The sequence below is a fragment of the Sciurus vulgaris genome (genome assembly GCF_902686455.1).
Source record: "Sciurus vulgaris genome assembly, chromosome: 16".
Taxonomy (NCBI): domain Eukaryota; kingdom Metazoa; phylum Chordata; class Mammalia; order Rodentia; family Sciuridae; genus Sciurus; species Sciurus vulgaris.
In genome coordinates this window covers 25,548,835-25,566,268 of record NC_136477.1, presented here as the reverse complement: position 1 = coordinate 25,566,268, position 17,434 = coordinate 25,548,835, and the positions used below count along the sequence as shown (strand labels likewise).

Sequence of the window (17,434 nt, the reverse complement as noted above, 5' to 3'; positions counted from 1 at the left end):
TTGGCCTCCCACCCCAGATCATAAGAAAGCAGAAGAACAAGAGTGAGCATCAAGTGGAGGAGGAGCCGGAGTGGCCACAGGCCCAGAGCTGCAGCGCCAAGACGGCAGACGACAGGACTGAGGCCTCCCCACAAGGCCACCAAGCACCTCCCACACTCTGGGTGAGTCCCCAGCAATGCCACCACCCCACACAGATGACCCACACATGTGCAGGTCAGTGCCCTTGGCCATCTGTGGCTGGCTCAGGTGCCCACTGGATCCTGGAGGTCAGTCGGGACAGAAACCTGGTGGGGTGCAGGAGCAGGGAGAGACAGAGACAAAGCACAAGCCGACTGTTGATGGCCATGCAGTGGGTTTTTACACAGAGACCAATTTAAGAAAAATGAAGATGTTGGTGGGCTGTCATTTTTATTCATTCTGGAAAGATGTGTACTGAGTGAAGGGGAAAACAGCTTCATGAAGCCACGTGAATTCTTACAACCTGGATCGCTTGCTTTACTGAAACTGAGAAGTGACAGTGAGAAAATTGCCACTGCCCTTTCAGCCACCTAAGTGGTCACCTCTGGACATGGTCAGGAAGTCACCACGCGAAGCCACCCTCTTTGTCTGTTACCCTGAAATAAAGTCAAGGGCCGAGTCACAGAGCACAGTGGCCTTCCTGTGGGCCCAAGGGTTTGGGCTGTTTATGTCTGTAGTAGTCATCGAGTCTAGAAAGTCCTTCGTGACTGTTCAAGTAAGCCCAGCAGAGGAGGTGCAGGGTCAGCCAGAAACCCAGGGTTCTGTTAGCTGCTGGTGCTCCTGGTCAGGGCATGGGGCACGGGCAGAAACACATGGGTGCACTTTGATAGTAAAAAGTCAGACAGGGTGGCAATGCCAGGTGTTCACTCTGCTCCACCAAGGGTCCAGGGTCCAGACCTATGTGACTGATTAAAAGAGGATGTGCAAAGCAGCACATGGTGGCATGCAGTTACAGGCTCACCTACATCCTAGACTCACCCACATCAACTCCCCATGCCCTATCAAGCCACCAGGCGCATAGAGTAGTGAGAACCTATATGGCTTTATCAGAAATTTCACTTCTTTGATTCTTCAGCAGAACCTTCCCTATCAGTACTCTGTCAGTTTGCTTTACCGCTGCTGTCGTGCACTCAGCGCCAAAGAGAACAAAATAAGTAGAAGACTATCCCTGCCCCGCCCCCAACACACACTTCATTATCTGGTTAGCAAGGCAGGAGTAGACACAGTTAGTTAAAACTAGTAAAAGCAGATAAGAGAAGCCAGTGCATAATTGGACACTCCGTGGCAAGATTGAGACTGCAAAGGCATTTGAGATTCACAGAAGAAAGAGGCCCTTCTGACAATGAGAGGGGAGGGCCTTCTACAGAATGGAGCAGGGATGCAAATGTCCTTCAAACATCCTGTCTTTCAGACTTGTCACCAAATCACACCTGCCATTCTAGGCTCAGGCTGCACGCACGATGTTGCTTTGCACTTGGGGAGGCTTTCTGAAGTATTTTCCATGAAGAGTCAACTTTAGGGGCTCTAAGAAATGGAAATCTCCAAGGCTCCCAGATGCAGCCACGAGCAGAGGGGTCAAGGGCAAGTCCAGGGAGCTCGACATCTGCCTCTGCTACTCCTGAGAGGGGTTCTGAATTTGCCCTTGGCTAGCTCTGTGACCTTGAACAACTGTATTATTTCCCATCTATAAAGTGGGGATAAGGAGACCTGTCCAAAGGACAGCTGATGGTGCTTTATGCAGCCGACACAGTCTTTATTGAGCTCCTGCTGTGTGCACAGTGCTGTGCCAGGTGCCACAGATAGAGGGGTTCTTTCCAATTCAGCACACTGCACATTAATCCAGTAGTGGGACACAGCAGTACACATTCCAGCCATTGCTATCCAGAGGGAGGGGAGAGAGGCGGGATAGCTTGATTGGGAAGCATCTGGGAGATTGTTTCCTAGGTGACATGAGACCAAGACTTGGAAAGAAGAGAGCCTTAGGGACAGTGAGAGGAAGAGCATTTGCACTGGGACAGTTGGGCAGAGGCTCTGAACAGGCCTGTTCAAGAGACAGAGCGGCAGTCAGGTGGCTGGAGCTCAGTGGCTGGGGGCTGAATGAGAGGCAGGTGTGGGCCACTTAGCACATAAGCGTCATCGCCAAGTGAAAGTTCACCTTCTTTCGAGTATGACTTAATTTCTGCATTTCAAAATCAAGGTCACTGTATCATCAGGGTAGTCCCTCTGAGTCATGAACTGAACCTCTCCATGTTTTGGCCAGCCAGGCTCCCAGCCCAGAGAGCAGCCGCGATTGGTATCTCCCTGGCCTGCTAGAATCCACAAGCCACCTGCTAGTCACCTACCCAGTCCACTGTGGTCCTCACACGTGCTCTCTCCCCTTCCTGCCCACACGTAGGCCTGCTTCCCTTCCTTGATCTCAGCTCACCCCCAGGAATGTTTCTGTCCATCACTGTGTCTTGGGCTGCACGTTTTTGTTGGATGCCGAAAGCACCTTCCCAGACCCTGTCCTTACTTTTATATAAACTTGAGGTGCAGAGGACTTGCATGTAATATGATTTCATTAGATCTACATGAGAGTTTCCTGCATTATCCCATTTCACAGAGGAGTAAACTGGTCCAAATCTTGGACTCTAGATGGTAGTGCCAGGACTAGAATCCAGCTCTGCGCTTTACTGCCTCTTGTTCTATAGGCAAGCTCTAGAACACCTACCTCCTACCAGCTACTTGTGCGTCTCCTTGGAATTTGGGTTCCCCTGGCCTTCTGGACACCAGAGACACTGCATGTTATTAGCTGTATGGCACCGTGTGTTCTCACACCATGAGTAAGAACAGCAGGCACAGCAGAGACTATGGGCTCAAGTGTCCCCCTTTCAATAGCAGAGGCTTCTTATCCACACTCCTCAGCCAAGCATTGGCAGAAAGCAGTTTAATATAAATAGCAATGATGCCCCCCAAAGGGACTCACCCCCCCACGCATGAGCTCCCTGGAAAGAACTCAGTCACCCAGGGCTTTGCATGGCCTGGAATGTTTGCAGAGAGGGACATGCAGAGGCACAAGGCACAGGATTCCCATTTGGTTTCCTAAAACAAATGCCCCTCAGGAATTGATTTTTCTGTCAGGAACTCTATCTTGCCAAATGCTTGCCTCTTGCACAACACAACTTTCAGCTTTAGCTCTGACTCCAATGTAAAGAGAACTTCAACATTTCTTACTTTTTCATGAGGCAAATGGCAGATGATTTATTTCTAGATTTGGTGCAGACATGAGGCCTAATGGAAGCCTCCCCCTGATTCTCAAGTATCTTTTGAAGTTCTAACATACAATGCCTTGCAAGCAATGTCTACCTTCTGTGGACTTGAATCCACCTTTGTGGGAAGCAGGTAGGAGATTACCATGATGTTCTAGTTTAGAAAAGCCACATAGAAGAGACTGAAGCACCCCCTTGGATGAGCACCCCTTCTGGCATAACACTTTAAGCCCTAGCTCACATGCCCAGTAGGGGCACAGGTACCTTCCAGAAGGGGTAGGATTATCATCTGGCCCCTATTACTGTAACCTTTCCCTTAACTTGGACAGTCGATCAAGGATGCCCCCTTGTGTCTTCTCCTTGTGAGTTCTCACCATCCTGTGATTTATAATATATAAACAGCATATTTTTGTCAACAGTAGCAGTCAGAAAGGAGACAAGTGCATGCTTCCTCTCCCTCCATCCACACTTAGACTCCCAGGGAGCTGCCTAGGCAAAGCAACCCAAATCTGGGAATGAAGAGAAGTCCATCGTGTATCCAGCTGGGTCCCTGGCATGGTTCACCCCTTGCCAAGCCAATATTATCAGCCCCTTCATGATTGTCACTGCTCACATATTTTCTGGCTTTTCCATAGCTCAGAATTGGGTGTGTAGTGGGCATCCAGGCAGATAGGGGTCTTTGGCAGACTGGTGGCGGAACATGTCGATTTCTGGGGATTTAGTCAAGCCCTGCACTTGAACCCTTCTCCTTTGGTTCCAGGATGCCTGTGAAAGGAAGAGAAAGTATTGATTAATGTCCCAGCATAAACTCTGGGGACCCACATTCTTTTAGCTCCTGGCTTGTTTTAAAGATGAGCATTTTGATGGGAACTTCTAAAAACCACCCTCTGGGCAGATAGCGTGCACCTCACCCAGCCTTGGTGATAAGAGTGCAATGGGTCTTGACTAATGGCTCAGCTAGAGGAGGCTGCGCCAGGTCCTGGCTGTTCTAGGAACACAGATGCCAGCACCCTCCACTGCTTGAGGCAGTGAATTGATTTCCAGTCATCCTGCCCCCATTCCACTCCAGACATCTGCTTTTAACAGATCAGCAGGGCAAACTGAGGCCCTTCCCAGCCCCACACTGACCAGCCTAGGAGATGGAGGATGACAGGAAGTGGCCTGGACCCCTCTTGTACCCCCAGCCTCCAACTACCCTTGCTCCGTGTGTCCCGCTCTCTGACTTGCTGCCCTCTCTTGCCCTCTTGCCACTTGGTGTGATGCCTGTGCACAGTGTCACCCTCCATGAACGCTGCCTGACTTCCCCTGGCCAGGACCCCCAGCCCTTCCCTTCTATCCTGCACCATGGCAGGGATAGCCGAGGGCCCCCAGGGATGCACATCCAGTGACCATCGCCCAGCAGTCTCAAACACTGCACGCAATGTGGCTGGACGCACTGTCCTTCCACGTAGGCTAATCCAGTACTTTACTTGACTCTAGTCCCCCAGGATGAAAGAACCTGTGCTGAGAGAATGGGCCAGAATTTCAGAACACATCCAGGAATGAGGACCGAAAGGGGACAGGCCCTGGCCATGACGTCACGTGGCACAACTCCTGGAGCCCCCATCCCGTAGACGACAATGCAAGTGGGGCTCTTGGGTCTGCACAGCACAGTGACCATGACTCTGGCTGCTCTGAGGTCCCTGTGGGGGAAGAACAGGGTGACCACTGGTAAAGGGATGGGTCTGCCCATTGCGTGTTATTTCCCTTCCTGCTCACCACAAGACGGGGATGCAGGTATCGTCAGACCCATTTTATAGATGAGAAACTGGCACTAAAGCACTAACAAAACCCACCTGAGGTCACACAGCTAGCTATCAGTAGGGCTGGGACTTGCCTATCATTTTCCTCTTCCAAAGCCCTTGATTTAGCTGCTTTCTTGATAAAATGAGATCAGTGAACAAGCTGATCTCCAAGGTTCCTTTCAGTGCAGAGATTCTCCCAGTACAGTGTCCCAGGTCACAAAATTAACATTGGAACTCCTGTTCTCAGGAGTGACTCAGTGGTAGAGCACTCGCCTAGCATGCCTGAGGCCTTGGGCTCAATCCTCAGCACCATATAAAAATAAAATAAAGGTATTGTGTCCACCTACGACTAAAAGATATATATATATAGATATATAGATATATAGATATATAGATATATATCTATATATCTATATATATATATGTCAAAAAAAAAAAAAAAACCAACTCCTGTTCTTGGGTCACCCTGACCACATTTCAAGTACTTAATTCCGCCTGGGTCTAGTGGCCACTCATTGGATGGTACAGATACAGAACATTTCCATAAATCCCAGAAAGTTGTTTAGTGGCTTAAATAAAGAGATAAGCAAAGGATATAAAGGTGGAAACACACATGGACCCTGGTCAGAGCCTGAACGTGAGCCAGCAAGCCAAGCCTCAGCTCACCTTTACACTGGCCGTTGTCATCTCATCCGCATCACCTTCCTGAGCCCCACTCCAGGGGTTCTGACTTAGGGGGTCTGGGCTGGAGACTGGGCCTCCACATTCTTAGCAGATGATCCAAGGTGATGCCAACAGCTGCCAGGTTTAAGGACAGTATCTTGAGTAGGGCTTCCTGACCTTCAGGCTGTGGAAGACCCTAAACTGGTGGCCTCCTGGCAGGACTTTCTCCGTTCTCTGCAGTTCTCCAATAACCTGGACACCTGGGGTCTAGGGAATAATGGTGCAGAAGCCCAAAACCCTGCCAGCCCCACTACGTGGACTTAACTGCAAAACCCATGCTTCATTTAGCTCCATGCAGATGGGATTTTTCATCTGTTCTCTTGAAAGACAGTTCAGTGAGATTGTTCCCTTTTTAATTTCCTCCCTCTTTGTGTGGTTCTCTGCTACTAGGGGGTCAGTGCAACCTGGCTTTCAAAGCCTTAAGATGCAATATCCTAGAAGACACTAATGCCCACACTGTGATCATTTAAGGGCCCCGTAGGCGTGTGTCTATGAAAGGGTGTCTGTATACTCCGGTGATCCTGTTGATAATGATAATGCCTGCTGGGGCCAGACACTGACTATGTGCCCAGGGACTCAGATGAACCTCTGTGTGACTCTTCCTCTGTTGGCTCTCTGGCCCCTTTCTATCTTCCTTAACCTTTTCTCTTTGGGTCTCTCTCATTTCCTCCCTCACATTGGCTCTTTCCTTTGAGTGGCCAAGATATAGAATTAAAGTCCTTTTTATTATTGTTATAATTATTGGGCTAAATTTAATGCCTACCTCTGATCCTAAAAATACAAAGCAAAATTATATCAGTTCTTTATTCATATGACCACACTTATGGATCCCCTGGTATCCAAAACCTGGATAATAAAAACATCCTCTCCCGCTTTAAATAACTGTGAGCTCTTCAAGAGTAAAGACTATTCCGAAACCATGTTCAGTGTCTCAGAAGCCTGTCCTCTTGCATTGATGATAATCACAGCAATCATCACAACAATTTGTCATTTCAAGGGAGCATATTGCTGCTGCCCACATAGGAGACACTGGGATTTCAAAGGAAGGATAGCAAAGGCCACTAGTGATCACATAGGCGTTCCACCCAGCACTTGAGGGCCAGCAGGTTCTTGTGGCGAGTCCTGTTGGGTTGGGGTACATTGTTTCTGGGCTTTCATCAGAGGCTGCAAGCACACACCAGGACACCAACTCGGAGCCTTGCAGATTCAAGCTCAAACCCTGCCTCTGCTCCTTGACCTCCCCCCCCATCTGCCATGGGAAAGTTATTCAACTGACTCCACTCCCCATATGCTCCCAGTCAGATTGAGTGAGTTAATGGATAAGAGTCAGTGGTGGGGCTTAATAAATGCTCTTATTAGAGCTAATATTTATCAAGTGCCTTCTCTGTGCTGGAGTGATACTGATCCCCTAACATGAGGACTGAGGCTCAGAACAGTTGAAGTTCCTCCAATATCCCATATAGAATGGGCCTCCTCAAGAGGAGGAGCTAGCCCTGACCCACTCTACCTGAAACCACCCATGAATTAGTGCCCCAAGAGTAAAGACCACTCCAGGCCAGGCACAGTGGCACACACCTAGAACCCCAGCTACTCAGGAGTCTGAGGCAGGAGGATCTTAAGTTCAAGACCAGCCTGGGCAACTTAGTAAGACCCTGTCCCACTAAAGAGGGGCGTGGCTTAGTGATAACAGTATCTCTAGGTTCAATCTCCAAAAAATTGAAAATTAAAAATGAATAAGTGAAATCAAAGAGTAGGGAACCAGCGCCTGTTTGAAAGTTCAAATTTTCAAGTCTATCTTTGCATGTTGATGCTGTGTTAACACTTCTGAATACAGGAAACCCCACAGACCCCACTCCAGATATCCCCAGTCCTGCTTCTTTAGTGAACCATGGATGGGTAAGAAGGAAAGCAAAGCAGAGGCTGTGGGTGGGAAAGAAAGGGTGGACACAAAGTCACCGCCAGAATAATGAATAAATAAATTATTCAAGTATTCCCACCGCTTTCCAGGAGCCATAGAGGTGGAACCAGCAGAAGAGTAAAAGTGCTGCTGGTGCGCCACCTGCTGGTCTCTTTGCTTATTGCAGTGAATGCCTGGCAAAACCAGGTCGAGATTATCAACTCTGACTCTTCCACCCTGGCTGGGGACAGTGGGCCCAGTGTCCTGGGCCCTGTTGGAGACAGTTCTGCTACAATCTGTGATTGTCAGGTTAAATTTTTTTTTAGTGTGAACCAGTGGTTTGCTTTAAATGGATTATAAAAACCTGACACCCCCAACTCTCATGAAAAACCTTCTTTCCCTGTTGGGAGTAGAGAGAGATGTTTCATTTGTTGGTCTTGACTTTTGTAGGGGGTAGGGAGAATTTTTTCCTCATTAAAAATGGACCCCCACCAACTTCCTACAGATATACACATGCTCATAAAATATAGTTTGAGCCAGCACAAAATAAAATATTAAATATTATTTGTTTCCCACTTTGAACCCCATATTCAGTGAACAGCCTTTTGTTTTTAGAGTTGGAATACAGAGAATGGCTTCTGTGAGCTTCAGTAATACTGGACCTGGCAATGGGGCTGTCAGCTCCTTAAGAGCCAGAACTGTCGTACATCCTGCAAATTCAGTTGCAAACATGAGGCTGAGCATCACACACAGAAGACCATTCCTGCCTTCCAGGAGCTCCCAGTCTGTGGAGGAGCTGACAAGTCAATGTGTGGCAAGATCCATGCGGTGGCATAGAAGAACCCTTGCCCAGTCCCGGGTGGAATTGGTACCAGGGAGATTCGCGATGTGGGGGTTTGCCTTAGGTAGATGTTTCCTTCTTTCTAATAATATCCCTGCACTTGACTGTCAGCCCTGATCCCCGTGCTTTCTGAAAGCCTCTCATTATTTGTCAAGGATTTAGCAAAATCACAAACAGGTCCCTGAATCTGCAGCTCCATGAAAACCTTTGTGGTTGTCAAGTGGCATCATCAAGAACCGTTCCCGACGCTGGGGACAGGGAGTTCTTGCCACGTCCTTAGAAGGAAGGGAACATTTGGCCGCAGGCCACTTGTACATTTGACTCTGCTCCCAGTAAAACCTTGCTCTCCAGATGTAATTGTTCCCTCTTCCTCCCCAATTTTATCCAAGAAATTAGTGAAAAATAATTCAGGCACTTCAGAAAACCTGTCCTCTAACCACCCCTAAATCCCATTTGCTCCACAGCAAGCGTTCATTGACTTCTAGTTCTGTACCATGTACTGTGCCAGTCACAGGACATTAACTGCTCTACTGTCTGGTGGGCACACCAGGTCAGAAGACAGATGTTTCCAATGGAGTGCAGTGAAGTGTGAGGAAGCAGAGGAAGCCAGCCCCTGACCAGCTTGGGGAAGGGGTCGTAGTGGGTTTCCCATGGACCAGGGCCTGCTGGAAATGAGTCATGTGCACAGAGTCATGTGCATCTCTGGTGGCCCACCATCAAGCTCTTGGCTTCTGCCTTCGTAGAGATGGGAGGTGGTGGTAACCCTTGGTGCACAGGTTAGAAGGTTCCTTATTTGTCCCATAAGCCCATCTTCCTCCTAGGATGCCCAAACGTCCTGTGGGGGGAGCTGGAGGTTTCCCACAGCTTAGGACCCCAGCTAGTCCGCCCATACTCTGCAGCACAGTCAACCCGTGCCCTGAGCCTGGGCCAGAGGGTCCCTGGATCCCTACTTGACATGCTGGACTATGAGTCGCATTTGTCTGTGTCTTTTTTCAGACTGGTTGAGTCCTTAGGAAGCAAGGCCACTAAGTGTGATACCCTCTCCCCAAACTCCAACCATAAAGTTCAGCGTCACCCTAATATCCCATGCTGGCTTTTTTGCTGTCTTTCTTTGTTATGTTCAAACACCTTTTTTAAGCCACCAACTATTATACAATCTACAGGGAGCACAGGGCAAGGTTAAGTTTCCAGCTTGCTCAAGATTTAAGTCACTTGCCAAGGTGTCATAGCAGAGGTGGCATTTGAGCCCAGGGACAGCCGACTCCCAAGTCCAACTCCAAACTATGCCCCAACCTGCTCACAGCTCTTCCTGAGTGAGCATGCTCCTGTGTCTCCTATTCTGAGCACTGTGGTGGGAGAGGAAGACATAAGAACATGGAGGAGAGCACATTTGTCACTGGGATAGAAGAGAGTGGGACTCTTGGCAGTGACGTCAGCTAGTGGGGGTTGGGGCAAGTAGTTTGTTTAATGTTGTCATCAATATAAAAAAAAAAAAAAAGACCAAAATAAATAACTAAGAAATTCCTTCACTAAATGGCAAAGGAAAAAGCATTCTCTTCATGTTTGATAAAGTTCTCTGTGTACAGTATCAGAGCTTTAGAATATGTACAATGCAATGCAGATACGTTTCCTGTCAGTCTTTCAAATCCCCATTTCCACACTTCTCCTTAGGTTTAGGTTTGTTTTACTTCTTTTATTCCATGAGCTAAATGGGAACATGTGGATTAACCATACATTGCTTGCTTATCTGTTACACCCGAATGTTGTGTCGTAACTATGTATGCAAGTCTGAAAGTCTTTAAGGGGAAAATGTTTGTTTTTCTATGCCTTAGAGCAGGTCTTCACACAGTTAGTCCTGAGAAAGACAGGCTAGGAAAATGGCCGGATAAGAAGGAGTCATCTGAGAACTGGCCCTATAGGATTCTTCTACACCTCTGTGCTTCCTCATAAGCCTGGTCACTTGCAGTGGAATAAACAGGGAACCGTTTGTACAGTGACAGTGACGTGGCATTGTGTACTGAGCTTTGACATCTCACTGGAGAAAAGTCCATACCATTGAATATGGTACTCCCAAGCTGTACCATGTCTGCCCCCAAAGCGGAAGGCATTTGTCCCAGGGACCGGCTGTATGAGCTCACTCCATCCCCTCTTTTCTTTCCACAGCGATCCCAGTCTGCATTCTCGTTCACTGGTGAAGACGCCCTAAAGTCTGCTTCCCTGGAGCCTGTGTCGAGACACCCAAGGGACTGGGGCCAGCATTCAAAGGAGGAGTCTGTTCTGACCAGTTGGAAGAGCGTGGACAGGCTGGATGGAACAAGTAACGGTTTTAAGCAGCTCTGCTTGGTCTGTGGGCTTCAGAAGTGCCACTCAGAGGCTTCTCGGCTGTTGTATGGCCACTTGGCTCTTCCTTCCATAAGTTTGAGTTGGTGTCGGCCCATTCGGGGCAGCTGGGCCAAGTCAGAAGGCCTCTGACACAGCACACCATATGTAATGTGGTCACGTTTCCCACCTGGCCAGTTTTTCTAGTTGTGGTGGAATGAAGTCCCTTAATATGCCATCAATATCCCATGTCCTTTGCTGAGACCTGTGGGATAGGGGTACTCCTGAAAAGGTGTTTTAAAATGACTCTGCTGCACAGCCCCACCGTAGCCACCTGTTCTAGGTAGACTAGGAGGATGCATCTTATGCAGGACAGGATGGCTAAACCAACTTCTTAGGGCATTTCAGCTTTCAAAGGGATTTGAGTCCCAGAGTCAGTCTGGCTTTAAGGGAATCATTTCTGAAATCATATGCATGAGTAGGGTAACACTTGCTGCTATAACAAGTAGGTCAAACATTCAAGTGACTTAATGCAATCATTTCCTTTTTCATCACACACCCGTGCAGTGCAATTGTCCCTGGCCTGCAAAGGCCCGCAGAGGCCAAGGTTCTCAAGGTCCTCTGCTGGATCATCTACATTCAGCCAGCAGGTGGAGGAAGAGAGAATGAAGGAGACAGAGTACCTACTCCCTAACCCCTCCACCAGCAAACACTCACCACTATCACTCCTATCCCATGGGCAGAAACCAGTTTTGAGGCCCCACTTCCATACAGAGGAATTTGGGAAATGGCCCAGGTATTCCAACAATATCACCCAGCCATGAAAGGGCCATAGATGGAAAGATGTCTCTCTTGCCACACCTGGGGATAGCACTGTGATCACTAGTGTCTGTGCTCTTCTTGCTTATTTTCCTAGAATGTTCTAGCACTACATGGGACAATTGAGCTCAACATCTATAACATGGAGTCCTTTACAAATTGTTGAGTCATGAGCCTCAAAATAAAGAGGTTCAAATTAGCTAGTCATTCTCTTAAATCAAAAAGCTGCAAGATGCTTGTAACCATGTGGCCAACTGCTGATGGCCAGGAAGCCCCCATACTCAGGGGTCTCTTAGACCCCATGACTATTGGAGTAAAGGTGCCTACCCAGCCCCAGCACAGGTCTGGTCCTTTCCCACCTTTCTGTGGTATATGGATCCACAGAATGGAAGCCAGGCACGTTTGTCTTCACATGAGAAACTACCAGAGGCATCTCACCCCACAGTATATGTCAGACCCTACCCTGAACAACAAAAACAACGAAAGAGATTAATAACAAATAAACATCCTAGACACGAACTTCTAAAGATGGTGCTGTTGTTGCCACTCTGTAAGGAAATGATTTAACCAGCAGTGATATAAACAAAATCCCTGCAGTGCAGAGCATCATAAACATTCAATATTTTTAACCGTCACTCCAAAGATTTTTCCAAAAGAGACGGTTTCCATGTTAACCCTTTAGTACCTATTGATAGAAACTGCAGAGTTAGGACATTGCAGTGATTTGGTAGCACACAGTATTTTCTTTATGTATAGGCTTTTGTTTTTAAGTGCATTTTTTTAATTTCTGGATGTGTTTCTCTTTTCCCCTATTGCCAAGCATATTCATATTCATTCATTCATTCATTTATTCATTCATTCTCTTCCTCTTTCTTTCTTCCTCTCTTACTCTCTCCTCCCTCCCACGTCCCTCTCCTTATGAACCACACATTTCCACAGAGAGGACTGAATATTCCACAGGGCTTATGAGAATATTATGTAATAGATCTTCACTAAACAATAATGGCTAACCCTTAAAATCACTTCACAATGCGCAGAGTCCATTTTATTTATTCCTCCTAGGCTGTTGCTAACTGCTCTTATTATCTTGCTTGGCAGATAAGAGCATCAATGGACACTGAGTTACATAACTTGTCCAAGACCCCACAGCTAACATGAGCAGAGCTGGTCCTCACAACCAAACATCATGACTCCAACTTGTGGAGGTTTTCAACTACTTGTATAATATGTCTCTCTTTACCATAAAAACAAACATACAAAAAAAAAAGCAGCATGTGAAAATTCAGATTTACAAAGTGATACATTTGTAGGATATTCTAAAAACTTCTTCAAGATACTCCATATCACAGAGTATTTCCCTACTGAATTAAAAGCATTCCTAATAAGTTTACAAAGGGATTTTGTTTTTGCAACATGATCGTATACATAATTTTCTGTAACAATGGGCAGTCATATTAATTGTGTATAAACATAAAGTATAATTCAGTAACATCACATGCACGAAGGAAAAGATTTCATACTCTGTTCAAAAATCCATGCATCTAGCAGGATAAATTTTAAAACAATAAAAAAATTAAAACAGTTGATTTTCTGAGGAAGGCTCAGCCCTTAACATGCTAAAATATCCATACCAACCCCTGAGGTCTTAAGAGACATGTGGTATGTTTAGCAGAAAGAAAATAATTCCCAGAGGCATTGCTCAGTCTCAGCAAAGCAGAAATGTAGAACAGAAGAGGCCCAGAAGTGGAAGTCATGGTAGAAGGTTATTTTCAGCAACTGTGTTTATACCTCAGAAGGTTTGATCAGGAGCCTGTTAGTACCGGGTTGGGGTCAGCCCTGGGGACACTGTCGTTTAGGGAAACCACAGAAACTCCATCTTCAGCCTTGACAGCACTTACAGCAGTTATTAGATTTCCTCAAAATGCATTCTCACTTTATAGACTTTGAGCACCTACTGTATACACAGCACATGCTCAGTGTTGGGCAAATAAAGACCCCAGGATGGTCACTGCTCTGGAGTGGTTCACTGAGCATGGTCTCTACCAAATTAAAGGGCAGGAATTTTGATAAAGGAGGAACTAGGGCTATCAGGGTCCCCAAGGGATGTTCCTGTCATACTAAGAGAATGTGATATTGGACCCCAAGTACAGCTCTGAGCAGCTCCAAGGTGCTCAGTGAAAATCCTCATGGGGCTGGAGATTCAGGGAGCCACCTGTTTTGGCTAAGGATGGATTTTTCACTGGAGATGAAGGTTGGTCGATTCTTAACTTCTCCAGAGGCACATGGCAACCTAGAGTTGTGAAGTTGGGAGAAAGGAAGAACTGGCAATGGGCTGAATCTCATCCCACTAAGTTCTGGGAGCTGGAGTCCAAAGACCACATTTACAGCATGGCCAACCCTGGAACCAGGCACTGAGTGGCACTACCAGGGAATTTCCCTCTCCAGCATCCTCCCATGGCCCCAGGAGAAGCTGTAGTTAGCAGGGCTCATTGAGAGCTACAAATCAAAAGCCCACTCTTGCCCCAAAGCCTGTTGGTGCCTGTGTTCTTTAATAAGTAGTCTTTATCGGCCCAGGATGGGGCCCAAAGCTAGGCAGGGGATGGAAGTACAGCAGAAAAGAAGTCAGAACCCTGCCCTCAAAGAGTTCACAGTCAGGGTTGTGGGTAGAGTAGACACCCAAGAAAATAACCCATGATACAGTGTAAGGGTGAAAGAACTAAAGCTTTTGGGCAGAACTCAGAGAAGCAAAGAGCCGCTCCTGCAGGAAGACAGGCCAAGCATGTGCCACTGAAGAGCAATGTTTGAGTCAAGTGTCACAAGATGTCCAGAGAACAGACATGATGGCTAATTTTAAGGCTCAAAGAGCCTTTCCTTTCTCCAGAGAGTGAGCCCAGTCTACTTTGCATCTTCTGGGTGTCTTCGACTTCCACTAGAAGCATTCTAACATGAGGATCTGGTTGCTTGTGGTTTATTTGGGACCTTAGCCCAGAAAACTCACAGAGAAGGGAATGGGGACATGAAACATATAGGAAAGGGAAGCAGTAAATGAATTTTATCAAGCAGGTTACCACTATGGGTGACGGGGGCTTGTCCCCGGCTGGGGATCTTGGAGAGTCCACCTAGAAGACTGACCTGCCTGGCAGGCAGAAGAACTGAGAACTTCACCACCAGCCTTCCCAGCCACTAGTTGAGGGCTGCTCTCGGGCCAGAGTGATTTCCAGGCACTTCACCCTGCCTTTGGAGAGCAATGCACACTCTCGCACCCAGGTCAAACATCAAGCGAAGGATCTCAAGTGGTTGCAGTTGAAGACCCACAGGTGTGGCCTAAAGGGGCAAGGGCCAAGGCTAGGGGCAGGGCACCCACAGGGTCTGCAGCAAGGAAAAGCAGTCTGGCTCTTTGTTGGCTCTCACCAGCTTCACTGAGAGCCTGAGAAACCCAGGCTGCCCCCAAATGACATTGGACAGAATGACATTGGAAGATAGAAACACTTTGCCCAGAAAACTGACTATTACCACCACCTCAAGTCAAGCCCATAAACTCTAGATGGTAATAACCACCCCAGGTGACCCCTATTTCAAATATTTACATAGTCAACATATACACATTGATACATAATACTGAATTATGGCTACTCTTACCTGCTTTCTATGTAGATACAGATGGGATACATGATTGTTGATCCATAGCCAGATTTTAAATACTAATACTATAATACAATTAAACAGATTAGAGATAAAAATATCTGAAAGCCCTCAGTGTGGCAGGTGCTATGATGGATGTACTATGTCTCATAATAATCCCAGCCACAGCCATGGTGTGCCATGCTGGCAGACCAGGAAACAGGCTTCAAGGATCTCTGACTGAGGTCTCCTGTGACTACATTCAGTAACGTGGGACCAGCCCTGGATCTGCCTGCATCCATACTTCTTATTCTTTGCCCTGCACAAAAGCAGCATCTTCATTTATGAAGAAGGAAAAGGGAGCTATCAAGAATACATCTGGGGCTGGGGAGATAGCTTAGTTGGTAGAGTGCTTGTCTTGCAAGCACAAAGCCCTGGGTTCAATCCCCAGCACTGCAAAAAAAAAAAAAAAAAAAAAAAAAAAAGAATACATCTGCCCTGAGCAGGTGTGAGTAGCATCCCCCCATGTCATCCTTACAACAATTCAGTGGGGTGTTAGCTGTCCCTTGTCATCCATGAAGGGACCCAAGCTCAGAGACTCACAGGGCTGCTAAGTGGCTGAGAAGGGTATCTGCCTAAGCTCTCTGACTCGGAGACTTCTGTCCTTTCTATTGTACAAACCAGCTCAGGGGCAGAGAGGGTTAATTTGATTCAGGATAAAGAGGTGGCTGAGATGCAGACCCTGCCTCGGAGGACTTGCCACCTGGAGGGTGGCCTAGCTGTGTGCGTGGTCATCCAGAACACAAGATCAGGGAAAGAGTCAGCCAGGAGGGCTCAGAGAGCCACACCTGGGCAGAGAGATAAGATGTTCTCCTGGAATAGGGGCTGTGGGATGAGATGTGTAGGGGGCACTGGGGGTTCACTATGTGTTGTGGCAGTGACAGATAATGAAGGTGGAAGAGGAAGAGAAAGGATGGCTCTTGGCCTCAGTCTTCCAGGAGCCCCTCTTACATCAGCCAGCTACTAGGGCTCACTGTCCTCCTGGAAAGAGAAAGACCCACTTTCTGACTCTCAGAGGAAGAGGAACTTGGTGTCCTGCCAGACTGAGCTGCAGACAGGCCATTGAAGTGGAACTGGGTCGCTCGGTTGGAAACACATGTCCCACCAACATCTGAATTCTCCTAAGGCTTGGTTCTAAAGTGGGCCTAGCAAGGACAATGCTCTGTGGACAACACCACCAACACTAGTTACTTTCATTCCATTATATGGAGCAGTAACTGTTTAATTGGTAGAAAATTCATATGCTTTCAGTTGCACATAGCAGAGAGCCATGGTCCCAAAGGCCTCTAGCCCAAAAACTGGAGTCCACACACAAGTTGGAGAATGGTCCCTTCCAAAGCCCTTTTCACCCATCCCCAGCACCCTGCAAAGTCTCTAATTTTAAAAAAAAGCCTCTATTGGTAATTGCTGCACCAAAGCCACCCACAGCTAAAGGAGTACATGTCATCTTACCCCTGCTCCCAGGTGCATGGGCAGGTCATGCTTTCTTCTGTGCCTTCAATAAAAACAAGACAAAGCAACTTTTACTGCCCCATAGAGATCAGCCCCTGGGCCAGTTACCACCTATCCCAGGTGACCCAAGTGCAGTTTAGACCAACCCAGTCCGTGGCCGCACGCTGATGGCCATGGCTCCAGTCTGCCCTTGCCCAAGCTTTTCAGCCAGCCCAGGGTTTCTGCAGCACAGCCGCTCACCCAGAGCTGCCTGGAGCCAGATAAAGGATGCATCTTGAACCAACTCTACCCGTTACTCTCTGCGGCCTTTAGCAAGTTACTTTGCTTATCTTCGTTTCCTCCTCTGTAAGATGGAATTGGAAATGCCAACCTCTTTGCCTCAAGTCCTTTACAGAGTGAGGTCTGTGCCTTGACTTCACGGTAAACTTCATGCCCGTCTCACGATGTTGAGCGAGATCTGTGTCCCAGGGGTAGATGTGTTTAGTGAGGTCAGTCAGGGCAGGTGGTGGAAAAATTTCCTATTGATGTGGAAGAGCCAAGGATTCAAGAGACACAACCATGACCCAAGGTCAAAAAGCCAGCTGCAGCCCTTCCTGCCAACCTAGATCAGGAGGAGAGTGATTCTTAGGAGGCTGAAGTGGCCATCAACTCG

At 47.5% G+C, this 17,434-nt stretch overlaps 1 protein-coding gene across 5 annotated transcripts in view; it reads left to right on the top strand.

Annotated features, from left to right (window-relative positions):
• The window catches only part of MYRIP (myosin VIIA and Rab interacting protein), a 335,723-nt gene that overhangs the window by 263,238 nt on the left and 55,051 nt on the right, over positions 1 to 17,434 (top strand). For all 5 annotated transcript variants that reach the window (XM_079114758.1, XM_079114756.1, XM_079114757.1 and 2 more), the window contains 2 exons: positions 18 to 161; positions 10,675 to 10,828. In XM_079114758.1, coding sequence (XP_078970884.1) covers positions 18 to 161; positions 10,675 to 10,828 — 298 coding nt within the window. The remainder of the gene's footprint in view (positions 1 to 17; positions 162 to 10,674; positions 10,829 to 17,434) is intronic.